Source organism: Pyrus communis, chromosome 1, assembly GCF_963583255.1.
Source record: "Pyrus communis chromosome 1, drPyrComm1.1, whole genome shotgun sequence".
Taxonomy (NCBI): domain Eukaryota; kingdom Viridiplantae; phylum Streptophyta; class Magnoliopsida; order Rosales; family Rosaceae; genus Pyrus; species Pyrus communis.
This window is the reverse complement of record NC_084803.1, coordinates 4,320,538-4,344,406: the sequence shown is the minus strand read 5'-3', so window position 1 is coordinate 4,344,406 and position 23,869 is coordinate 4,320,538. Positions and strand designations below refer to the sequence as shown.

The following is a 23,869-nucleotide window of genomic DNA, read 5'->3' as shown; positions in this document are numbered from 1 at the left end:
TCGATTGTTGTTTTAGCATGCATATGGACCAACATAATCCGAAATCTAAAATATGCAAACCAAAGAAAACAGGTTTTGAGTGAACATCACAATTATGTGCTCGTAAAAGAAGAATATCGTCATTAAAATTTCAAATAATGAATGTAATGAACAACCTAAGTTAGGTAAATATTTTCCTTCAGTGATCATTCACAGGCTACACGGAAAGACAGCGGATAAAAGTTTTTTTACCAAAGGATTTAGTTGGAGTCTGGTGTTACTGTGTCCGTATCCAGCTATTTTCTGCACTTCTCACTTGGGAGAAGCATGCATGATCCTGAAACATTGAATACGTGAACCTATTATTTTTCAAGTATGACGATAGACACTGAGCATGTGCAAAATTTGAAGGTACCCGACGGTGACAATTTTGTTTTGTGCTTAACGGTTGAACATAATATGGAATTAAACTACTTAACATTATGTATCTGAACAAGACATATAGACATATGTTAAACTCGCATGAAGGAAAACAAAAAGGAATGAAATGAAACAGCAGTTAATCTTAAATAATATACCATTGCTTCTCTTGCTGTAAGCCTTTCTTGATGATCATATCGAAGAAGCTTATCTAGAAAATCAATGGCCTGGACATCACGAAAAAAAGGACCAAATAATCACTAGTAAGCAAAAGAAGACGAAGAAGGAAAAAAAAAAACCCAAAAGAACAATACCTCTGGAGAAACCAGATGCTGATTTCCTGCATTAATAAATCTTGACCATGGCGTCTTATTATGCCTAAATCAGAATAAAAAAGAAGGAAGAATGTTGTGTGAGTATGGCAGAGACAACTGTTTTTTGTTCATTTGACTCCTTGAAGTATTTGTTTATCCACGAAAAGAAGGCGACATCAGAAAAAATAAAAAGATGAGAAATTCTTTTTACTGTATACATTTGGTGATACAACCGCGATGTTTAACATCATCTGACGAAAAGATAGACAAAGCGATGCCTTTTCTTTCAACCATAATGATTAATCATTGAATGAGAAGTATACCTTCCAACAAGAGCCTCGAGCTGAGGATCAAGCACAAGGTTATATTTATTCAAATATGCTTTTAATTCGTCTGTTCCAAGAACCTGAAGAAGATTTCATCTACATAAGATAACAAGTTATACGAATATGGACACTCTAATGCTATGCTTTCTGACGGTTTGTGAAACCCCAGTGCTGCAAGTATATAACAGTAAATGTATGTCAACTTACAGACAAAATGGAAAACTAAACAATCTTGAGGCGACTTTTAAATTAGTTTTGGTGAATTGAAGTGCTAAGACATATAGGTTATGGATTGACTATACTAAGATCTTCGAGCCAAGTATGAAACCAAAAATACCTTAGCAATTTTCGCTAGCTGGTCCTGATTGTCACGACCATAGAAGAATTGTTCCTTGCGAAAGATCTGCAAGGAAAGAGAACCCTTTGTTTCCGTCATGATCAACAAAATGTAGCATCTAGAGAAAACCTGAATACACAGTAACAACAGGGAAGCGTAAACCCTCACCATTCCTGCAAACATACATCCAAGGCTCCACAAGTCTAACGAATAGTCATAATCTTGCAAATCCACAAGGAGTTCAGGGCCCTTATAGTGCCTGATAAAACAGCATTCAAATTTATAAACTTTACGCAAAGCAAACAGAGAATTCGTACGTTGACAATGTAAGTTGGCATTAAATTAACTATAAACCCTTTTGCCATCAGACACCATCGAATCTGTTGGTAATAAACTTTAGTCTCGCTGCAAGTTGTGTTTGATAACTATTCGAGCAATAACTGCACAAGGCATCATCTTCTTCACAATCCTTGGTTTATCTCAGTCCCTCTGACTATCATTCAAGTTAAAGAAATTATGTCCATGTTTACTCAACTTATGAAAGACTTTTGCCCAAGTTGTCCAAATCTTGGGTTGATCCAACCCAAGTTCTACACTCTTACTTGTAGAGGAAACAAAAGAATGAAAAGATATGTCTTTCAAGAATCTAGAAGAAAAGTAATAATCCAATACCAAAGTTAAACGATCAAAGAGATTCTACCTTGAAGCTACTCGGACATGGTACTCTTTGCCAGGATGGTAGAATTCAGCGAGACCCCAATCAATCAAGCGAAGTTTTCGGAGCTCATGATCGATCATAACATTTTGAGGCTTGACATCTCGATGCATTATGCCCTGCGAATGGCAGTAATCCAATGCCTGCAATTAGGAGACTAGCTTTTGATTAGCTAAGTTTGCAGCAGCTAAACCAGGACAAGTCAGAATCATGACATTCTTTCACACAAATAAAAGACGGATTGCTGCCAGCAAAAGCATGTGTACCGAAGTGGTTAGAAAATTAATTGTTTAGCAAAAGGATCAAATGACAAAACCTTTAGAAGTTCATATATATAGTAGCGAATGTCATAATCCGTCAGTGTGGGGTACAACACTTTGAAATCTTTACTGTTCACATATTCAAAGATCAAGCTAGGAGTTTTTGAATGTTCATCTCTAACAATATCAAGCAGCTTCACAATATTTGTACCACCACAAAGATTCTGCAGTATCTTTATCTCCCTTTTAATCTGCATGAATACCAACAAATTATTGTATCTCAGTTAAATTAGATAAGGAAATACAGAACAAAACAACTTGAGCATATCCACTGGGGAAGAAACCCCCAACGAAACAAAACGGAAAGACTGAAAATCACTCAAAGGTAGGGCAATGTTTATCCTAAAGTACAAGTTCAACTTAAGAATTCGCGCACCTTCTTTTTCTTGACGGGTTTAAGGATCTTGATAACACATTTTTCATTGTTGGTGACATTCACACCTTCAAAGACCTCACTGTATTTTCCTCTTCCAACCTTCCGAACAACCTCATAGTCATCTTGTGCACTGAGCATATGAAAAACAAACAAGAAATAAGAATTGGGAAATTGCACCTTCGAAATATCATGCTGAAAATTAGTAGAAATAATCTTTAAAATCACTTATCCAAAGAGCATTGCTTTTTAAATCACTAAAAAAGCATTTTCAGACAACCAAAAGTTCTTTTGCGCTCGAATGTCCCAAGCGGGTCCCTGGCATGAGTAATTCTACAACAACTTTCGCTATCAAATGAAGTTCAATGACGCGGAAATTTCAGTAGCAACAATGCAGCAAACATAGAACAAACAACATTTTTATTTTCCCTTTAAATTGGGATTTTTCTCTCAACCTATAATCTAAGAGCCCTAACATTCCTGATTAACATAATCATGTCTAATTAAAGATTAAAAATAATTAATTTAGTGTTAAATTGCAAAAGTTGTTGCAATTAGATTAGATTATTACCCCCATTGAAGCGTGTGAGATTCGTAATCCCAGTAATCTCTTGGGCGCTGAACGTTGACGTCTGTGTAAACGCGAGCTCTGGACATTGCCCTCTCTCTCTCGCCCTCCTTTATTTCATTTGTCATTACGCTCGAAGCTCGATGTTCAGACGGACTGGTTCATCAGCGCGGCAGATGCTTCCCGGGAAGACGTTACCTGTATCCGGACTTTTAATTACCATGGGTTAACTGTAACTTATTTACCACTGGCAATTCATGTTTGACTTTTGGGCCTTTCAAACATGATAAAGTTCACGGCCCTTGAAACCTAGTCCACGTAAAACAGATAGGCAAGAGACAACGTAAGAACAAAATTACCATGACATGGGCTTACGATTCTAAAACCTAACCCACCAATAAAACTTCACCACGAAAATCAACGTCGCAATCAGCGTGACGCAGAAAAGGACAACGGCCCAACGGAAAAACCGACATTTGGCGAATACATAATCGCGACGGTTGAGTTAGGTGAGCGCCAAAACAAGCGGTTATAGCTGAGGACGTTGAAGAGAAACAAGGCGATCAGAAAATCGTTGATAGGAGGCGCAGGCAGTTGAAGAATCCAAGAAGCTTCTCTCCGAGGGGAGAGAGGTCGGAAATTAAGGTGAGTTAATCAGAAGATAAGGTGATTAGTTGCTTTAATTATAAATTTAATCGTCAGCCTAAGTACGTGGTGAAAATTATCGATACTGTTGATCTGATTAGGATTATTCGTTCAGTCGTCTAATGGCGTGGTGGCGGGAGATGAAGTTCCCGATGCGGAAAATCTGGAGCCGGGTCGCAACCCACCTCGGCATCCACAAATCGGGTTTGTAATTTGGATTTCATTTCATCTTTCGTTGAGAAAACCTCATTTCTTCTTATAATCGATGTTTTTCGAGGCGTTTCTTAATTAAGAAAGAACATACGTCATGCATAAAGAATCTTTATCTCGCATAATTATAATTAATTCGATGATTACATTTGTGGAAATTGAGATTGATTTGAATTTTGAACAGGGCTACCGAAGCTAAGACACGATATAAGAACATGCGAGTACGAGGACGTGCATGTGATGTGGAGGATGCTCAACCCTAACGACAGATCAGAGACCATTCAATTGGGAGGAGGAGGAGGAGGAGAGACGCCCAAGAAGAAACGTTTTTCCAATTTGCTCGATTGGATTAAACGAGCTCCATCCGTTTGCCGTGCCTTCTGATTTCTGATGTGTTTTTGGATCATATATATGTCAATATTCTACCATGTTTCAGCTCACAAATCGTTTTCTGGAAATTATGGTGGAAGTTATATTTTGGTGTCTGTTTCGTCTTCTTCCAATGACGTCAGTGGTCGGGCGCCGGTCTGTGTTTTGTAGATATCAACGGTTCATATATGTACTCTCTCTTCTTGTTATTAAATAAACTTAACTTGATTGTATGTTTGTGTATATTGTGTTGGACTGTTATATTTGTCTACAAGTTTTTAGTGGTACCAATTATCATGCTAGTTGAAAGGTGTCATGCATTTATATAAAAGAAGTGCAAAGCAATGAAGGCAACGATTAGAATAATAAGAGCATATTTGAAGGAGGCCGGTAGATTGTCTGTAAGATTTTTAAAGTGACGGATTAACTGAAAATGAGAGGATCTTGTTTTAAACAGGTAAATCAAAATTAAAAAGTGAATTTTAGCATAGATTCTTGTGTCATACCGCAAGTGTCATGTTAGATGTTCACTTTATACGCACACTTGGGACGTACGCATTTTGGTGGAGGATAATAAAGGAGTTTATCTAGTGTAATGTGCCATGAGCGAGCATCCTAAACTTAAGAATTTCTCCTTATTTAGGCCTAATCCAAGCATGAAATATGGATTGAATTGAAACTAAGCCTCAAAGGATTGTGTCAAACTAAGAGCAGTTCCACTTAGCCACTTAGTATTACGGTCTAATGATATTCATCTTCACTTATAAGTGAGAAGTCTTAGGTTCGATTCTCGCTAAAGGAAAATTTAAACCACATTATTGATCGTCCATTATAAGGCTAATTCCACCTCTCTCTCTCTAAGATAATATCGTCTATTGTAAGGCTAAGTCCACCTCTTTCTCTAAGATAATATTGTTGATCCCCAAAAAAAAAAAAAAAAAAAAAAAACGCAGTTCCACCTTACAATTGGCGCCCAAATTGCCAAAGCAATTGTGCAATTACTGCCTAGAAGACCAAAAACTTTGCTTCAGCCCATAGAAACAGTCGGGCAATTACTGGGCCAACAGTGCCGGACTACTCAATCGGGCAAGGATTTCTTGTTGAATAAGCCCAATTGAAGGCCTGGTTGGAAATTACTCAAATACCCAATCCATGAAAAATGATAAAAAATGAAAAATGGAACATCACGTGCCGGTTGGAGGATGAAGCGCCACGTTACAAGGAGGCGGCAAGAATGTATAAAACGCCGCGTTTTGCGCCTAGTGCTGTATAAATAACAACGTTTAGCAAATGCGAGTCACAAGATTAGGGTTTTAGGTAGCCATCATATCCCGGCAGCTGCAGAGGCGACGCAGAAAACCCTAGCGAGATTCAAAGATGGGACACTCGAACGTATGGAACTCTCACCCCAAGAACTACGGCCCCGGTTCCCGCACTTGGTATGATTCTTCATCCCCAAATCTCACTTATTTTTTCTTAATTATTTTACCGATAATGTGCAATTAATTGCCATTTCCTTGCTCGAGATTTAGCTTATGTAAGAAAATTTACTTCGTAGAAATTATAGCTTGGTTATGCCATTGTTTATGGTTACAAATTACCAGAGATTTTGAGTTTGTTTTTGCTTAATCACTCTCAAGAATCCTTTAAGTGTTTTTATGATTTATTTTATTTTTGGGTTTGTAAGTGTATTTGGTGGACAATGTGTGTGATATGGAAAACTTGTTTGTTAATTTGAACAGCCGAGTGTGTGGAAACCCTCATGGGTTGATCCGGAAGTATGCTCTGATGTGCTGCAGGCAGTGCTTCCGCAGCAATGCCAAGGAGATTGGCTTCATCAAGGTATGAATTCAATTTATTTAGTCATTTTTTTTGTTTTTGTTTCTGTTTTGATTGTATAGGGCTTCTGCCTTTGCGGCAGTGCTAGCTGTTTAAATAAGAGTAATCCAAACTACTACAGTATACAGTTAATGAGTCTATGTCTACCTGCATTGGGGTTTTCCTGTACAACTATTGATATATTGTACCTCCTTTTGAAGGGGATTTGCTCCACTGTTCATGGAGCGGGATATGTTATCACCTGTATATCTCCGATATAACACGTATATTTGTCATATATCACCAACAGGTTTTTAGGTTCACATTTTGAATTACACGTGGATAAAACATATGTAGTGTACGTGTGGTGTATGTGTGAGTAATTACATGTCTCGCTTGATTAACTGTGGAGCAGAATACTTGCTAAAAAGCTAGTAATAGATACACGCACGCACACGCACACGCACACACAGAGTACACACACATATGTACATATACATATAGTGGTATATTGCATGTGTGGAGTTTAGACACTAAATCCAAATCATGGAGTCCATGTCAAAGATCTCTAGGTCCAAGAAAATCAGTTTTGAGTTGATTGAGATGTGATCATCCATAACCCGACAATCCTCCCAACAGTATTCCTGTTCTCCTGCTTTTGCATTATGTTTGATTATATGATTATCAAGTTCTACCATATATATCCTAAGCACCTTACAATAAAAAAAAGATTTGGGTTCAGACAAGGTTTTTGGTGTCATTAAATCTTTGACGCATTTTGTGTGTATTCTATTATAGAAATCCAATTTTATGTAAAACATAAGTCCCTGGATGATATTTTCTTCAATGGATGTTAATACATATGCACTATGAATGTGGTAACTGTTACTTATCACAAATACACACATTTTTTTTCCTTAATATTACGTTAGTTTTTTCAGTGCTTATGGACGGTCTTGTGCTGATTAGATTTTCCTCCATTAGCACACAACAAATTCATAAGCTACAGTTATTGTTGCCACCTTGTCTTTCAAGTTATTCCTTATTATTGCAAGGAAAAGCTATCCACTCTTTGGCAAACATTTCACATTACTCAAACACAGTCTTTTTTCCGATTAAATATTTCATTACTAGGATGGTAGTTTGAGCTACCCCTGCTTACCCTTTGACTAGACATGAGGATATACATGGTGCGTTGAACATACTTTTATGTCCACATATGCATCCCTGGATGAAAGTACTTCTGTATTTCTTCTATAGATGCATGTTTGAAATGACTCTTGTTGTACTTATGGATAGTTAGTGTCGTTATTTGAGTGAGTATATACGTGATTGAGGCATGGGAAAGTGCTCTGCATGAGTTTTTTATTTAATTTAATTTAATTTTATAGATTTATGTGCTGATTGACGATCTCGTGCAGATTGGTTCTCCATCAGCAAATCATAAGCTACATCTACGTGTGCCAACTTGTCTTTTTAGTTGTTCTTTAAGCGAATGTTTTGTTGATTCAATATGTTAAGCATGTATCAGATCTTCATGCATGTGCTTATTGACGGTCTCGTGCTGATTAGTTGTTCCCATCAGCGCATAACATTATCATAAGCTACATTCACTTGTGTCAACTATTTTAGTTTTTCCTTATGGTACATAGGAAACGCTTTCCTTGCTTTGACAGACATTTTCATAACTTTAAAAACATGTTCCATCTGCTTTCCAGTATCACTCTTGAATATTATGGCTTTCTCGTATCACCCTATACTTTCACGTTGTCAGCTGTTTTTGTTTTTGTGTCTTGCTGACATTGTTCAATGGAATAGGTTATTTTTGCCAAAATTTCCCTAGTGCGTTCTGTTTGTTGATCTTTTGAAATCATTTCACTTGGGTTTTGTTACGGAATGTTGTAAATCAAGCTGTGATCTTACAACTACCAATGATGACTAAATATATAAGGCTTGTTTCTCAAGAACATTCGCAGTGGCCGCCTAAGAGCTTTCGCCTTTTGCAAGGCTTGAGAGCTAATGCTGCTTTATCTTCCTTGGATGTCTGAGATTTGGATAATTAGGATTATCCATCCTTCTATACAGCTACCTTACTTGTTATAAATTTGTGTATGTGTGTCCGTGTCTTGAATTTGGACGCGTACTTATGCTGTGTTGTATCTTCATTGCAGTACCGCTAATTGGAGAGACCACCCGATTCAGATCGGCCATCAAGTCGTCTGAAGTATGGAGCGTGGGATTGTTTTCATTGTTGCTGTTCCTTTTCATTTTCTTATATAAGACCATAATGTAGTATAAAGTTTGACAATTAGTTGTTGACGGAGCCATTGTTGAAACTATTTGATGCATTTGAATTTTGTTATCCAGTGGGTTGGAGTGGTTTTATCCCATTAGATTTGATGGTAATAGAATAGCGAATGATAAATGTTGGTTTGAGTCCATACTCTGTTGTCTCATTTTCTTGGTGAAGAATTTAAAACAAGATGTGTAATGTGCAAGGTTACGCCCATACGATGGTCAATTCATGGTGATGATGGGCGTCCGCACATCATCTTTGATTAATGCAAAAGATGTATCAATGTGGTATTTCGTTAGGGGTCAATGCAGTGCTTCGACGGTAATGATGACGATCAACATTTAGCCATCCATTTGTTTGTCTTAAGATTTGACTATTGTAAATATCGAGTTTGTAACTATTTATTATCAACATCCATTATGATTTAGCTCGAATATCTCACTGCCTAAATATATCATTATAATGAAATAACATTAAAAAATCGATTAACATTAGGAGTGAGCAATGTTTGGCTTTCTTATTAGAAACACAAAACCGAATCAAAAAGAAAAAAAAAAAGAAAAAAAACGAAAAGATGGAGGTGCGGGGAATCGAACCCCGTGCCTCTCGCATGCGAAGCGAGCGCTCTACCATATGAGCTACACCCCCTTGATGCTAACCTTTCATTACCAAATGTATCACAAGTATATAATTGTTTTAAGGGTTATTTTTAAGAAAAACTAACGAAAGGTTAAAAAAAAAATTTATTTTAATGAAAAGTCATTTTTAAAAGTACAAAGAATAGTAACAGAAAAATGTATAAATATGATTTTTCGTTAAAAGTAAACAGTACTTCTTTTTTTTTTTACTGTGTAAATGGCGCTCTGCCAAATGCGGCAGACGTGCCCAAAAAGCTCACCTTCCACGGCAACCCTATGAACACTGAAGCCTTTTCATTCCCCCACCCGACACTGTTTCCTTTCGCTTTCTGCAAACACAGTAAATGAAGCTCTTAAATGCTCTGCTACCTCTCCTCCTGCATGTATTACAAAAGAAAACGCAGTAAATGACACCCACATGCTTTCTTTTATCACTCACTCACCACCACGAAACAACCCCCAAATAAAAAAAGCAATAAAATTTTGTACAAAAAGCAAGCATGGGTTCTTCTTCTTAGCCCCGGAATTCCTGGTAGTGGACTTCGTTCTCCTCTTAAAATCTTTGGCGTGACGGAAGGCCGGTTCGGTGAGTGCGATTCTCTTTCCAGCTGGGAAGGGACTCCGCTGCTGCCAAATTTCTCATGCGTTGATTTTACTTGCTTTAAAAGCCTAGGGTGTCTTCTGGAGGAGATTGTGCTTTGGGTTTTTTGGTGTGATTTTGGTGCTGTTTCTTTACAGTTTACACTATGAAGTCTTCTGGAATTTGGGTTTTGCCTTTTGTGCTCGCAACAGTTTTAGTCTTCTTCCTCGGTGTCTCTAGCAGCAGAAATAGCTCCTTATTTCCTGGTAAGGTTTTAATCTTTCTTTGTTTCCCTTGATTTGTCTGGTTTTTTATGGGGTTGAATTTGCTTATTCTTTTAACGAAAGTGGCTTTTGGCTTTTGGAATTTAGTTGGTTTACTCACTCATTTGAGGTTGTAACTTGTGTATGCATGCATCAGTAATCTTGCTTATCTTGAATCAAACCACAATCTCCTTGATGTTGTTACAGATAGTATCTTCAACCACCATGCTGATGGACCAAAAATGATTGTTAGAAACAGAAAGCTCAAGGTACATGCACAAACTTTTTGAAAAAAAAGAAAAAGAAAACACGTACCGCCCTCAATTCGAAAGTCAAATAAAAGAAATTTACGTGCAACGAGGATATCATTGTGTAATGTGTAATGTGTTCATACTAACATCCCCGTTGCACGGAAGTCCTCATGTCAAACACTATTCACAAGCTAGCTCAGAGGCCAACATTTGTCAGAATTACAAATTGTTGCCCGTTTAATCATCTTACTAATACGATTTCTTCGTGATGTTGGGATTTGTCTTTGTTTCTGAAAGTACAGGAGAGTGGTACTGCTGGCAATGTGAATCTGGATGACTATCAACCCATTGATCCTTCTCCGAGTTCGAAAGCTTCCATCAAACCTGGTCCAATCGAGCACGGCGCACCTATAATCCCGTACATTCCAAAGCCTTCGCCTCCTGCTCGTCCCAATCCCGGCGGTACTCCTTAGCCAGCTTTAGACCTGCTCCCTTAATTACTAGAATCTTGATGTTAATTGCAACTGGGTAGTTGTTTTAACAACCTTCCATGCATATTATTATGTGTACAACGCTCATGCACTTTTCAGACTACTTGTGTGTCTTGTAACAACAATAATTGGCCGCTTATTCTTATGCAAGTCGACCACTTTGTGGGGTTTGATTTCTTTAACCTTATCTCTGAACTACACATAAAAATGCACACTTCAACTTAGCCTTGGCTAGAGCAATGTGTCTTTCACTTTGCGCTTAAGATAGAATCACTCTTCGTGGTTTAGATGAATTTAGGAGTCGTTTGATAACCATTTCGTTTTCAGCTTTTATTTTTTTTGTGTATAAATAAAAATAGAAATCTTGTTTGATAACTACTTTCAGTTTTGCAAATTAAAAATGAAAACTAAAATAAAAAATGTGAAAGCTCAAGGCCAAATTATGAAAATTCAAGAAAACAGTTTTTAGTAACCAAACAAAATTTTAGTTTTAAAAAAGGTGAAAACAAAAATTGAAAAATAAAAACAAAATGATTATCAAATGGCAATTTAAAATGTCGGTTGTATCAAAATGAACGACATATAAAAAAGAGTTATTCGTTCGACCAACCTAGAGCTTGCAAACTTGACTTGATTTTGTTGCAATTTTATACATAGGAACATGCTTTAGAGCCCAACTTTTTTAACGATTTCACATTCCTAAAACTTTTATTTACAATTTTGTATAATATGAGTGGGGCTGGTTGAGTAAAGTGTGATAGTTATTTAAGAACTCAAGATCAAGGTATTCTTGTAAAAGGGTTGACATTATGATAATATCATTTTAATTTACGGTTAGCAAAACCGGAGATTCTTAGGTATAGCCTTTTATCCAGTTGTATATTTCGTTGTATTTATCGTTGTAAACAGTTGTATACTTCGTTTTATTTATCTTTCTTGTCAAATTTTATCTTAAATGATACATATTCTGTAATTATCGTTCTGATCACGTAATGAGCACAAACAAATAGACAAAGGTTGCAAGGAAAATTCTCTTAATTGAAAATAGAATACACATAGGGGCCCCCGACCTTTTCTCTCAAGCTTTTTGAGGGTCCGTCTGTACTTTTCTCTTTTTTTTCTGTGGGGTTGAACTCATTTTTTCTTCCTACCTTCACTTTTCCCTGATTGAATTAACAGAATGATTAGTCCTTGTAATGATAATTAGGGTCATTAATTATCTAATGATAAGAATTAGGCTGAAAATTTAAACATAATTTGGGTGAGAATTATGTGTGTGTTAAATTGGCAGGCACGTTGCAAAAATATTGAGGTCATAATAATAACAGTTAGGCAAAATAATCCTCAGCCATTTCTGTCCCTGCTGCCACACTTTTTTTTTTTTTTTTTTTTTTTTTTTTTATGGCTTTGGGAGTTGAAAGATTAAAGATAGAAGCATCCTCTTGATTAAAGCTAAGGGGACCATGAAAAATTATCACTTTGTGTGTATGTAACTCATGTTTTGGAAGGAAGGTTTACCTAACCTAATCACATTTAATTACTTTAATCAATTATATGATGTGGATTAAGTAGTAGTTCCCAAGTCATTTTGCTTTCGATCTCCGAAAACTGTCGTTCATCGACGATATCGTACTTCGTTAATCCGCCTATGGTAGGTTTCTGATGTTATGTTGCATAAATTTGTATGTACGGTATCATATGGTAGGTGCATCTCCAAAATAATGGCAGTGTTTGGTTAACCATTGATGTTAGGTCTCTTTAAATGAGGAATTTGTTCCTTCTAAATTGTTTCTTTGTTTTTCCTTTGTGCGACTGAATTGTGGGTCAAGATTAGTAGGTTTTTTGTACGTTAGTTGCTAGTTGTTTGTGACAGATTCCTTTAATCGAGAAGGACTTATATATAATGAATTCATCTTCATGTGTTGAATAATACATTGTCAAGTGCAAGTTTCTCTATGCATCGTAATGTATTACTAGATTAAAACGTTACGTGACAATGAATTTGTTCCATGTAAGTTCAAAAACGAGAAACGGTTGTGTCATGTCATCATGCTGATAATGAAAAAATTGGCATCAATCCGTCATAAATTTGCACCCCTTAATCATTTTTAGATACTTGATAAAAGTTATTCAATCACTGTCCACATTGATGATATAAATAAAAAACAATCTTGCAAATATGAAATTAAATAACAAATGCACCACCATCTTTTGTCCTAAATCCTCTTTTTACGTTATGATAGAGGCTCCAGCAGGTGCCAGATTGTAGTCCATATAATGCCACTTTACAATATCAACACACGTGGATAATGTGACCTGTCATATATGGTTCGTCCTTTAACCAAATCCACATAACAATATAGTGAATCCGTTTGGTGGACTGAATGAAATTGAACTTTAGGAATAAAATTAGATTGGTAAAGACTTGAAAGATAATACTTGTAATTCATGTATAAGGATAGATTAGATCTTTCTCTTTATTATATATTCATAATCCATTATATCTAGTTTTGTCCATCTCATATTTTGACACAACAAATAAAGAACTGAACTCAAACTCAAATGCATTTTATTTGGTCACAACAGATTCCAACCAAGCACTACAAACATGCAATTAACTAGTAGACCAATCTTGAAATATATTCCAGCCTGAATAGAAGTCCATTGAATATCGCGCTTACTCCAAAAAAAAAAAAAGAGTAGAAGTCCAAAAAATGAATAATTGTGGCTCTTTTTTTATCTGTTCGGCTTTGCGCATTCTTAAAGTTAAAGGCAAATGCGTTTAGAACATTTTACTTCTATTCAACTTTCTTCAACTTTGATCTCATTTAATAACATGATTAATTGTTTTAGGTTGTCATTTAGAGCTTAGGGGTTCAGTCTCGAATTAGTTAATCATTTTGATTTTCCAAATGATGATTTTCTCCCAAAATTTGGTGCTCGAGTGAGGTTTTATCAATGTATCACTTACCTTTCGATGTCATGTTTAGCGAATCTCTTGAATGTAATTAATTTGTCTAAATTGCTTCTACACAACCATCATGTGATCATATCACGTTATTAGTGTTATATAAAACAACAAAATATACACTCGGGTGCATGTAAGTCTCTCTTATCTGTTTGTGCAACTCGCTTGGAGAGAAGTGGGACCCTCAAAAGGCATAGGCACAAAAAGCAAAGTGGAGGAAAGATAGAGGCAGAGGGGACGGAGCAGCCTAGAAAAGATGCCTTTTTTTCTTCTCAAAGATGGTCGACGATAACCATAAATCATGTAGTGTTTAGCCCTCTTTATGTTGAGAAAGTGGGGATGGCCTTAAAGAATAGTGATTTGATGTGGATTAGGCAACAAAATAGTAATCATGGATGGTCCTTAAGCAACAAAACAACATGGAATGGAGGGCACCCGATTTAGCTTTTGTTTCTTCATCGAATTTAGGCAAGTATTTATTTCCTCTCCTCTCTAAATAAATGCATGGCTTCCCACAACTACTTGCTCATCATTCTACCTGTACATTTATTTTGTTTTGCATTTTTAGTTTCTCTCTACACTTAAAACTGCACGAAACATCCTATCAAACGTAAAAGACATTAAAGGAAAATTATATGAATTTGGAAGAAAACTTATCAACCGTTGTGATATCACGATGACATCTCTCTTATAAATTACGAATTTTCACATGTTTTGACTATTTCACTCAAATACGTTATTAGCTTGGAATACAACCACGAAAAGTGGTCCTTAATCCTTAATCATGTTTTTATGCATGCCTCACATATGTATATATATTGCATATATGTGTGGTCTCAACATTTGGTCTCTTTTACAAAAAAATCCAAACACATACATAGAGTGTTGGAGAAGGGATTATAAAAGGAGGAAAAAGGAAAGGGTGATAGATCTAGTTCCTTGGACAAAGGAGAGAGGTCAATTGAAAATAGCAGTTACTGGAATTTACACCAGTGAAATGCAGTAACTTCTAAATTAGGTATAAAAGTGGCAGTGAAGTCCAAGTTTAAATAAGATGCAATTCTGGGAGAAAAAGCAAGGTAGGTCTTGTAAGATACCTCCCTCTTCCTTTTTAAGTATGCCTTGGCTGTGTAAATTAAGGTTTTAATAATTTAAATAACCGAAAATAGCATATTAACTTTGTTAATTAATCAAGTAACATCCTGGAGATTATATAAAAAGTTGGTTGCAGCAGACTTGTTTGTTTTAAAAGTCGAAGTCTTTATGCTTAACTCCCTTGTATCATTAACATATGAATGATTTCGTCATATGTTATCCTAAAGAATAATGCTAGGGAGACCATCTATTTAAACTATATTTTGTAAACTATATGACGTGGTTGTTAATAATTAGATTATTATTTAAGTGTTAATTAACGTTCTTAATTTTTATTCGTGACACATTACATGATTTGCAAATATGATCTAAAAAATTGATCTGCCTAACATTAGTCTTTAAGAATAATGATTGATAATCACGTCACTAAACGATAGATACAGGTGCGGGTACAATCGAGGAATAGTTAAGATTCTAATAAGAAAGGGAGTCGGTTTGCTTTAATATCATTGCATTAAAAAGGTAAGATTTAGAATTACTTAAGATTGACATAAAGAAAAGAGAAAGATTAACTTAAAAAGAAAGTGGAGTTACTAAGCATGAAGGAATGTGATTCTCCTTTTCCCTTTTGAATGATTCAAAGTTAGCTAAGCCACCCAATAATCATACTAGAAAACCAATTACTACATATTGGTAACCTTCTTCTTCATAATTTCATTATATTTAACCGAGCAAAAGGTGAATCATTCTAGTGGATAAAACTTTTTTCTATTTCAATTCACTATAATTTGAGTTCAAAACTTCCGGATTAAAACTCTACCTCTATCAAAAGTTTAATTTAGATTAGTAATATCAATTCTAATATATATATATACATATATATATATATATAACTGTTATTATCACTCCAAAAATCTCATTCCACTCTTTACAAGTGTAATTTTTTTTACTCATTATAAAAAGTTTGAAGTGCAAAATAGAAAAAATGGAGCAAGCGTAGGTAACATCCACCTAGAAACCAATAAAACTTCAATGAGTGGCTAAGTATTGGGAAATTAATTCGTTTTAACAAAGAAGGGAGAAAAGAAGATGTCAAATTAAATCAAATCATTAATTTTCTTATGGTCATAAATTATTTTCTCACATTAACATCAGCCATAAATAATACGAAAGTTCATCGCCAAATTTATAGGTTTGACAAATTTTTTTATTTTTATTTTTTGAAAATAACGATGTCTTCATTTAATTAATTACTAAATATATTATTATTTTGTAATTGACAAGAAAATTGATAGAATCCAGAATTTCTAATGGGTTGGTCAACTAAACACCTAATTTTTCATACCGGTGTTGAAGAAAGGAACAGCATAACGTCTCTTCGAAGATTCATATTCCTTCTCCACATTCGTATCTCTCTTTTGTTCTTGGTGACGCAAATTACACACAACCTCATGGCGTGCAATCTTAAGCTCACAACTCGCCGCCACATGTAACTCCTTAAATAAATTCTTAAGCTTAAATCGCATTAACTATCTTTCGACTCTTAAAATTACCATACAGTTAAACTCGCTTATACAATCAATAAAATATTGTGGAACAAAGAACGAACATGAAAAAAAACTAATCTTTGATGATCCAAGTGCGCATAATTTCATACTTAAATCCAACATATTTTGAGTTTGGCGGTCATAGAGATATATGATACTACCATTTTATATGTTATATTAGTATGTTTTTAAGAACTGTTATTGATACTTTAAAAATATACTTTTACACTTACCAAAAAATATGTAGGTGTTGCACATCTAAAAATAATATTGCAAAAATAATTAAATTAAGAATAATGTTATCCACACACCCATTTTTACTTCTCACACACTATTCTCAACTTTTGACCATCGGATTGAATGAATTGAAGAAAATTAATAACAAAAAATTAACAAGAGCACATAAAAGATAAAAAAAAGTATATAAATAATAATATTATTAAATTAATAACAATACGTGACAATGTTACTCTAACAACTTCTGAGTCAAGTCCTAACCTACTATTTTAAAGTTCAGATTAACAATTAAAAAAGATCCCATTGCCTAAAACCAGCGTGCGCCCGAAAGAACATTAAATAAAAAGGAGTGTGCTATCCACACACCTCATTTAACTTCTGACACATATTTTGATAATTTTTGTCTGTTGATCTTCTTCAATTCATCTAATTCAACGGCCAAAAATTAAAAAATGTATAAGAAATAAAATAAGATGTTTAGATATCGCATTCCAATAAAAAAAAAAAGCGAAGAAAAAAACAAAATAGAAAAATATTTATTTAAAAGTGAATTGAAATTGAGCCCACAACCCAAACACGGGTGCGCCTGCTGCCTAGTACGACAGTTACGCTCCCAAATATCGCCTAATCAACTTCTTCTCTTGCCGATTTAATCGTAACGGTCATATATCATCGTATAATCTTCCACATTACAAATTATCCGATCACTCCCCAAAAAAGCACTTTTGTAGAAGGCCGCCCCTCCCCATAACCTCCCTCTGACTCTCCCCTCTCTCTTTGTTTTCCTAATTTATTTTTCATTTTTTGCGATTTTTAAAATTTTTATCTGAGAGCTGTTGGACTCGCAGGGATAGTCGGAGGTTTTGCTTTTAGGTCCCTGGAATTTCGTTAATCTGCGAGGGGTTAGGGTTTTTGGAGGATGAGATTTGAATGGGATTTTGAGTTTCTGCGATGGTACCTGCTGTGTCGACGACATTGAACCCCAAAGCCGCGTCCCAAGGAGGAGGTCGTCCTCAAAACGGCACCGTAAGGCCGCCTCTTCTGCCTTCTGAATCCGACAATGGCGTTGCTGTTCCTCGCCGCCTCAAAGCTCGGGAGGTCACTTCTCGGTACATGTCCTCCTCCTCCTCTTCTTCTTCCTCAACCTGTTCAAATTCAAGGCGGTGTCCGTCGCCGTTGCCGTCCAGAACTGGCGGTTCGACGGCGGCGACGCCGTTGTCGCAGTCTGTGAAGCGCTCGCAATCGGTGGAGAGGAGGCGAGTTGTCACTCCTCGCCCTAATTCTTTGGATTTGAGGATCGGGAATGGTGGTGCAGGCGGCGGCGGCATGTCCGCGGCTCAAAAGCTACTGTTCACTTCGACGAGGAGCTTATCGGTGTCGTTTCAGGGCGAGTCCTACTCCCTCCAGGTTAGTAAAGCGAAGCCGGCGCCGTCTCCGAATACAAGGAAAGGCACGCCGGAGAGGAGGAAGGTCACGACGCCGTTTAGAGCGGATCAGAGTGAGAATTCAAAGCCGACAGAGCAGCAGCTGTGGCCTGCGAGGTTGCGGCAACCAAATAGTATGAGTAGGAGCTTGGATTGCACGGATGAGAGGAAGAGGGTGAGTGGATCTGGGGCCAATGTGGTTAGGGCATTACAAAACTCGATGGTGGATGATGTTGATGGGAGATTGAGGTCGAATTCTTGCAATTTAGGTTCAGTGAAAGCTACTGAGCCAGTTGATGACGGCAGTTCAGCTACTACACAATCTGAGCCTGTGGCTTGTTCCGATTCTGATAGTGTGTCTTCCGGCAGTACTAATTCAGGACCACACGAGCTTGGTAATGTCGGTGGTGGTGGCGCAAATGGCTACGGCGGTGTTGAACAAGGGCCACGGCCTAGAGGGATAGTGGTCCCTGCGAGGTTTTGGCAAGAGACTAACAATAGATTGCGCCGCCAATCAGAGTCTAATAAGGGTAATGCAACCAAAAATATGGGTTCTCCTAAACAGATTGAGAGCAACAGGTTATCTATGGATAGTCCAGTGTCATCTCCTCGAGGTGTTGTGAATAGCAGGGGGCAGTTATCCCCTATTCGTGGAGCTGCTCGACCTGCTTCCCCAAGTAAGCTCAGCAGGTCTTTGGTGCCATCTTCACCTATGAGGGGAGTGAGCCCTTCTCGGGTGAGGAATGGAATGGTAGCTACTCCAAGTAGTAGTTTGAGCAACATGCCTTCAGTTTTAAGTTTTGCTGCTGATGTTCGAAGAGGGAAGGTTGGAGAGAACCGGATAGTTGATGCACATGTGGTGAGGCTATTACATAACCGGCTCTTGCAGTGGCGTTTTGTAAATGCTAGAGCTAATGCCGCCCTAGCTGCACAGAGGTCCAATGCAGAGGTATAGCTTCTGGACTTTATCCTGAATGTGTGGCTTATTTGCTTGGTTCCAATAACGAATAGATTTGTTTTGTTAACTATTTTCTTGTTTATGGGACCTTTGTTTTATAGGGGAATCTTTGACTGCTTTTGGGTTTCTTTTTCTTAATTGATCACCTTTACATCTCTTGGTTGTAGAATTTACATGTAAATTTAAGTTGTGATTAAGTTTCTAGTCTCTTAATATTATGCTATGGCCTCCCTTTTAGTTTTGTTCATACGATACTGTTATTTTCCCCACAAATGTTTAAAGTTGGATATTCATGTGTAAATTCAAACGAGACTTGTGTTTGCAGTCAAAGTTGAGGTAATCTAAGGTATTCTGTTTTGTGTGTTCTGATCTAAAACATGCTTGGGGAGGATGAATGACAGAAAACAGGGGTTCTAAGTTGTAAGTTGCGAGAAAGGAAAAATGGGTTATTTCAAGTCATTTGATGGGAGTTGTCATGTGATGCGTACTTGTGTATTATAAATGAGAACCTTCAAGGTGGTTAACTTTATAGCTTGTTGGCACAAAAGCTTGATGATTGAAGTTTGACATGCAGCTTTGGTGGAAAAAGGCTCTCTTGAATTATTATTGGCGTATGCTATCAATAGGCTTTATTTGGGACTCTTCTTGGAGATTATTTTCCTGTTTTGACTATCAAAACAGAATTCGTTGTTGTGCAGGAATATTATTCTGTAATTTTTAATTTTTTTTTTTTCTAACTTGGGATGAAAAGTGAATTGTAGATGGATGTGGATAGTTACCACTTATTAAAACTTCTTGGGTTAAAAAAGGAATCTAAAGTATTACAAATAAATACTGAATTAGTGAAGGATGCATGAATTCAGGTTTAACTGCTTCTCTTTGCCTTGTTATACGTGTTAATGTAACCCATTTTGACCACTTAATTCTTAACTCTAACTTTAGTTGTCTCAAATTCCTTCCATCAGAGAAGCCTCTATAATGCATGGGTAACGAGTTCAAGACTTCGTGAATCTGTAAGACAAAAACGGATCGAGTTACATCTGCTGAGGCAACATTTGAAGCTAACTTCCATCCTAAAGGGGCAAGTAAGACCTCTGACTACATTCTGCCTTCATTTCTTATCAATCTTTGGCCTGGTTATTCATGATTGTCAGTTCATTGCATGTGAGTTCTGCTCCTAAAGGTCACTTGTTGCTCATTTTTCACTTACACACACGCTCACAGATATAGCTTGCACTGAAAAATCTGAAAATTACTTATTGTTTAGAGGAAAGAATTCTGTCTTCATGGCCATTTGGTACTCCTCAATGTATGCATTGCTTTTGCAGAAAGAGATTTTGGCATTGTATTTTAATGAGTGTTGAGTTTAATCCTTTATTGCTTGATGAGTGCAGATGACATATCTGGAAGAGTTGTCACTTATGGATCAGGATTACTCTGATTCTTTGTCAGGGGCCATCGAAGCTTTGAAAGCTAGCACACTCCGCCTTCCAGTTGTTGGTGTAGCAAGGGTATGCACCTCTCCTATACTTCTTCTTTAGCTAGTTCCTTATATACAGTGACAGCTCATTGCCTAACAATTTATCATTTGTTGACTCTTCATTGCTACAGGCCGATGTCTACAACGTGAAGGATGCTATTTCTTCAGCAGTTGATGTGATGCAAGCGATGGCATCATCAATATGCTTATTGTTATCGAAGGTGCCTTTTTTTTTTTTTTTGATCATTGGAATCCTTGCCTTCTGTTTTTGTTTTTGCATCTAATCTATAACTAGCACTTTTATTCATAGTTCATGCCTTCTAAAAGTCTGTGCACTTAAAGTCCTATCCGGGAATGCAAATATGGGTTATTTCGTAATACATGTGAGTTCTAGAGTGTGATGGTTGACTTGCTATGTAGATACAAACGATGTAGTTTAATTTAGAATTTCTGCTGCGGGTGATGCCTTTTTGAGTAGAATATGAACGACACGTGACAATATCAAATCTAGTGGGTATAACAAAGGGGTTCCATAGGTTTTCACTTACAGTACCAGTGGTGGGCAGATCTTATAAACATGGGGTGATTTCCGTGATGTTTTACTCGTAATGCATTTAGACCTACCTCCCTTAAAATGCGTGAACGACCAGTAATTATGTCCAATAATAATGCATTTGGCCCTAGCTGACAAACTATTGAACTTCCTGTTTGACGTTTTGTTTTTCCATTGGTCTGAAACCACGTGTAATTAATAGGTTGGGGATGTGAACTTTTTCGTGGCTGAACTTGCAAATGTAACTGCGAAGGAGCATGCTTTGCTTGGTCAGTGCAGAGATCTATTGTCAACAGTTGCAGCCATGCAGGTAAATTTCGTATTTGGTTTCTGTTTTAATATCAAAATCATCTAATGGATAGTAATTAGACAACAGTTTAGTGGTAATTTACGTGAATATCTTCCCAGTGTGTTACTATGTGATAAACCTGACCCTTGCACAAGTTAAGCCTGAACAAATTCTTCTGCGTAATCTGTACTGTTGATTTTGTGAAAAGGCAAAATGATAGATGTGACACTAATGTTTGACATTACCGGTGCTGGTAGTTATGTATGGTTTATAATTTTGCACATTGGCATTGTCCTTTCAGATTCCTCCTGTCCTCATTTATATCCACTTGAGATAAATTATCACATAGAAGAATATAGTGCGGATTGTGAGCATTATTCCTTGTGCTTCTACGACCTCGAAATCTTACTTCCGTTCCCAAGCTAATCATGAAACCTAATTCATTATTGAAACTCCTACCCCAGTTTACTTTCTAGAAATACAATGACCCTGAAATTTTGCGTAATTTTGGGATGCAGAAGTGTAATTAACCATTAAAGGGTACAATTTGAGTGGTGCTGATTTCTATTCTCCAATAGCTTTTAACATTCTTGTCCTCTCTTTCTCATAGTTTATCTTATCCGTGAAAGTTTCTTTTTTTAATTATCAGGTGGAGGAATGTAGCCTCAGGACACATATTTTACAACGGAAACGCGTACCTGACAGCCTCACGAAAGTGTAACGCTAAATCGTATTATGACTGCCTAAACAGCTAACATCGACATCAGATTCTTTTTCCTTTTGCACAAATCTGACCTTCGAATCCGTGAAGCCGAAGCGAAAACAAGAGAGAGAAGATTAAAATGGGTGACTTATGAAAGCAGGAAAGTGCTTAAATTATGCCGGTTGCTGTGTTTAAGGTACTACGCGGAATTGAGATGCTTACGTGCATATATAGCAGGAAATTTGTCTTGTCAATATCAAATTAATTTATGTACACACCTTTGCTTTATCCATAAGTGAAGAGGAAAATATGTGTAAATATGTGCAGTGATGCTTTTAATTTTTGTTTAATTTAATAGCTTTTGCAAGTTTATATGTCTATTAGCGGGTGGCGTTGATAGAAAACTACAATTGCTTGTAATTGCTATCTACCCAGATTACCATGGGCTTCCTACTATTTGAAGGAAGCTGTGAGTTCCAATCTATGGTATGAAAACTTTCAAGAGCGGTAACTTGTTTTGCGTGATCAGATACAGCGTGTAACTGATCACGCAAAATATGGTCCGCCTCCTGATCAGCCTATTTATGTTGGAGTCTTTCTATATGAGTCTAATTTCATAAGCCTGTTTTGAATGAAGTCTACTAGTATTACACCATCATATGTGAGGCCTAAGTAGACAACACCTCCATCTCAGTTATTCACATGTCCAAAATTTTGACACGAATTACAATACTTGCCATTGTATAGTTTTTGAAATAAATTGCTAGATTCTGACGATTTTAGGGGCGTGGAGTTTATACATTTCTCCGAACCCTTGAGTTTTAGAAATTCAGACGATTTTGACAAATAATAATAATCTTGCCGATTCCGGCGTTGTAGAAATTCAGATTCAAATTATGAGATAAAAATATGATTCATGCAAATAAACAATCAATGCAGGCAGGACTTTGAGTTTTGAAGGATTCATACATTGTTGTTAGTTGCTTTTGTCGTTTACCCATATGAGTGGAAGGAAAATTATTTACTTAGGAGGAAATATAATTCTTCTATTAGGCTGGAAGTTTACGTTATATACACTTGATTTTGGGGAATTTGTTTTATGAAATTGGGTTTAAATTACTGATTTGGGTAGCCACTTAGTACTAGATCCTAGTGGTATTCCTCTTCACTTGTAAGTGAGAGCTCTCGATTCTCACCAGACAAATTTGAACCATAGTATTGCTAGTCCATTGTAAGGAATATTACCAGTTTCAAACTTAAGACTTCTTACTTCTAAACGAAGATGAATATCACCGGATCATAGTACTGAGTGATTTATGTACGATATTTTAAACAAGTGAGTATCAATAGCTAACGTAAAATTCTAGACCTCTATTATATCAACAATAAATAAAAAAATTTAAAAAAAGAAACAATGAGAGAGTGTGGGCAGGGGACCCACAGCATCTTGTGATACGCGGCGAAGCGAATGGATTGGAGCAAAGTTGTTGTCTTTTGGAACGAACAGTGTTACGTATGTGTGTCCTTTTCCTAGGTTTTAAAATAAAGCTGGTGACGCCGTGGAAGCCACTTGCAACGGAGGAGGAGTGTATCCGTGGATGGAGGCTGACGTGCACCGCACCATTTCTAGCTTTCTATAATCCATCCATTGATTTGATTCTCCTTTCGGTTGCGGCCCTCCCCATATTCATATATGCTTGGA

The 23,869-nt window shown here is 36.7% G+C and overlaps 4 protein-coding genes and 2 non-coding genes across 6 annotated transcripts; 4 read left to right on the top strand and 2 right to left on the bottom strand.

Annotated features, from left to right (window-relative positions):
* Positions 1-103: 103 nt before the first annotated feature.
* On the bottom strand, positions 104-3,612 carry LOC137713887 (casein kinase II subunit alpha-2-like). Its single transcript, XM_068453240.1, has 10 exons — positions 3,356-3,612; positions 2,788-2,917; positions 2,408-2,602; positions 2,077-2,234; positions 1,545-1,635; positions 1,377-1,442; positions 1,037-1,119; positions 714-777; positions 558-626; positions 104-316 (listed from the first exon to the last, which is right to left on the bottom strand). The coding sequence occupies exons 1-10, from the start codon at positions 3,478-3,480 to the stop codon at positions 257-259; spliced, it is 1,041 nt and encodes a 346-aa protein (XP_068309341.1). The 5' UTR covers positions 3,481-3,612; the 3' UTR covers positions 104-256.
* A 2,252-nt stretch (positions 3,613-5,864) lies between these two features.
* On the top strand, positions 5,865-8,760 carry LOC137707861 (small ribosomal subunit protein uS14z/uS14y/uS14x-like). Its single transcript, XM_068446795.1, has 3 exons — positions 5,865-6,015; positions 6,319-6,418; positions 8,566-8,760. Exons 1-3 carry the CDS (start codon positions 5,954-5,956, stop codon positions 8,572-8,574), a joined length of 171 nt encoding a protein of 56 aa, XP_068302896.1. The 5' UTR covers positions 5,865-5,953; the 3' UTR covers positions 8,575-8,760.
* On the top strand, positions 8,321-8,446 carry LOC137720517 (small nucleolar RNA SNORD14). The gene has a single exon (XR_011066531.1). It is a non-coding gene; the product is annotated as a small nucleolar RNA SNORD14 (small nucleolar RNA).
* Positions 8,761-9,265: 505 nt separating the features above from the next.
* TRNAA-CGC (transfer RNA alanine (anticodon CGC)) lies at positions 9,266-9,338 on the bottom strand. Its single transcript has one exon. It is a non-coding gene; the product is annotated as a tRNA-Ala (tRNA).
* Positions 9,339-9,787: 449 nt separating this feature from the next.
* On the top strand, positions 9,788-11,095 carry LOC137728807 (uncharacterized). Its single transcript, XM_068467582.1, has 4 exons — positions 9,788-9,914; positions 10,067-10,174; positions 10,379-10,440; positions 10,725-11,095. The coding sequence occupies exons 2-4, from the start codon at positions 10,075-10,077 to the stop codon at positions 10,893-10,895; spliced, it is 333 nt and encodes a 110-aa protein (XP_068323683.1). The 5' UTR covers positions 9,788-9,914; positions 10,067-10,074; the 3' UTR covers positions 10,896-11,095.
* A 6,253-nt stretch (positions 11,096-17,348) lies between these two features.
* LOC137747961 (QWRF motif-containing protein 2-like) lies at positions 17,349-22,539 on the top strand. The gene is made up of 6 exons (XM_068488083.1): positions 17,349-19,133; positions 20,108-20,227; positions 20,537-20,653; positions 20,754-20,843; positions 21,378-21,485; positions 22,114-22,539. Exons 1-6 carry the CDS (start codon positions 17,712-17,714, stop codon positions 22,183-22,185), a joined length of 1,929 nt encoding a protein of 642 aa, XP_068344184.1. The 5' UTR covers positions 17,349-17,711; the 3' UTR covers positions 22,186-22,539.
* The last annotated feature ends 1,330 nt before the right edge of the window (positions 22,540-23,869 follow it).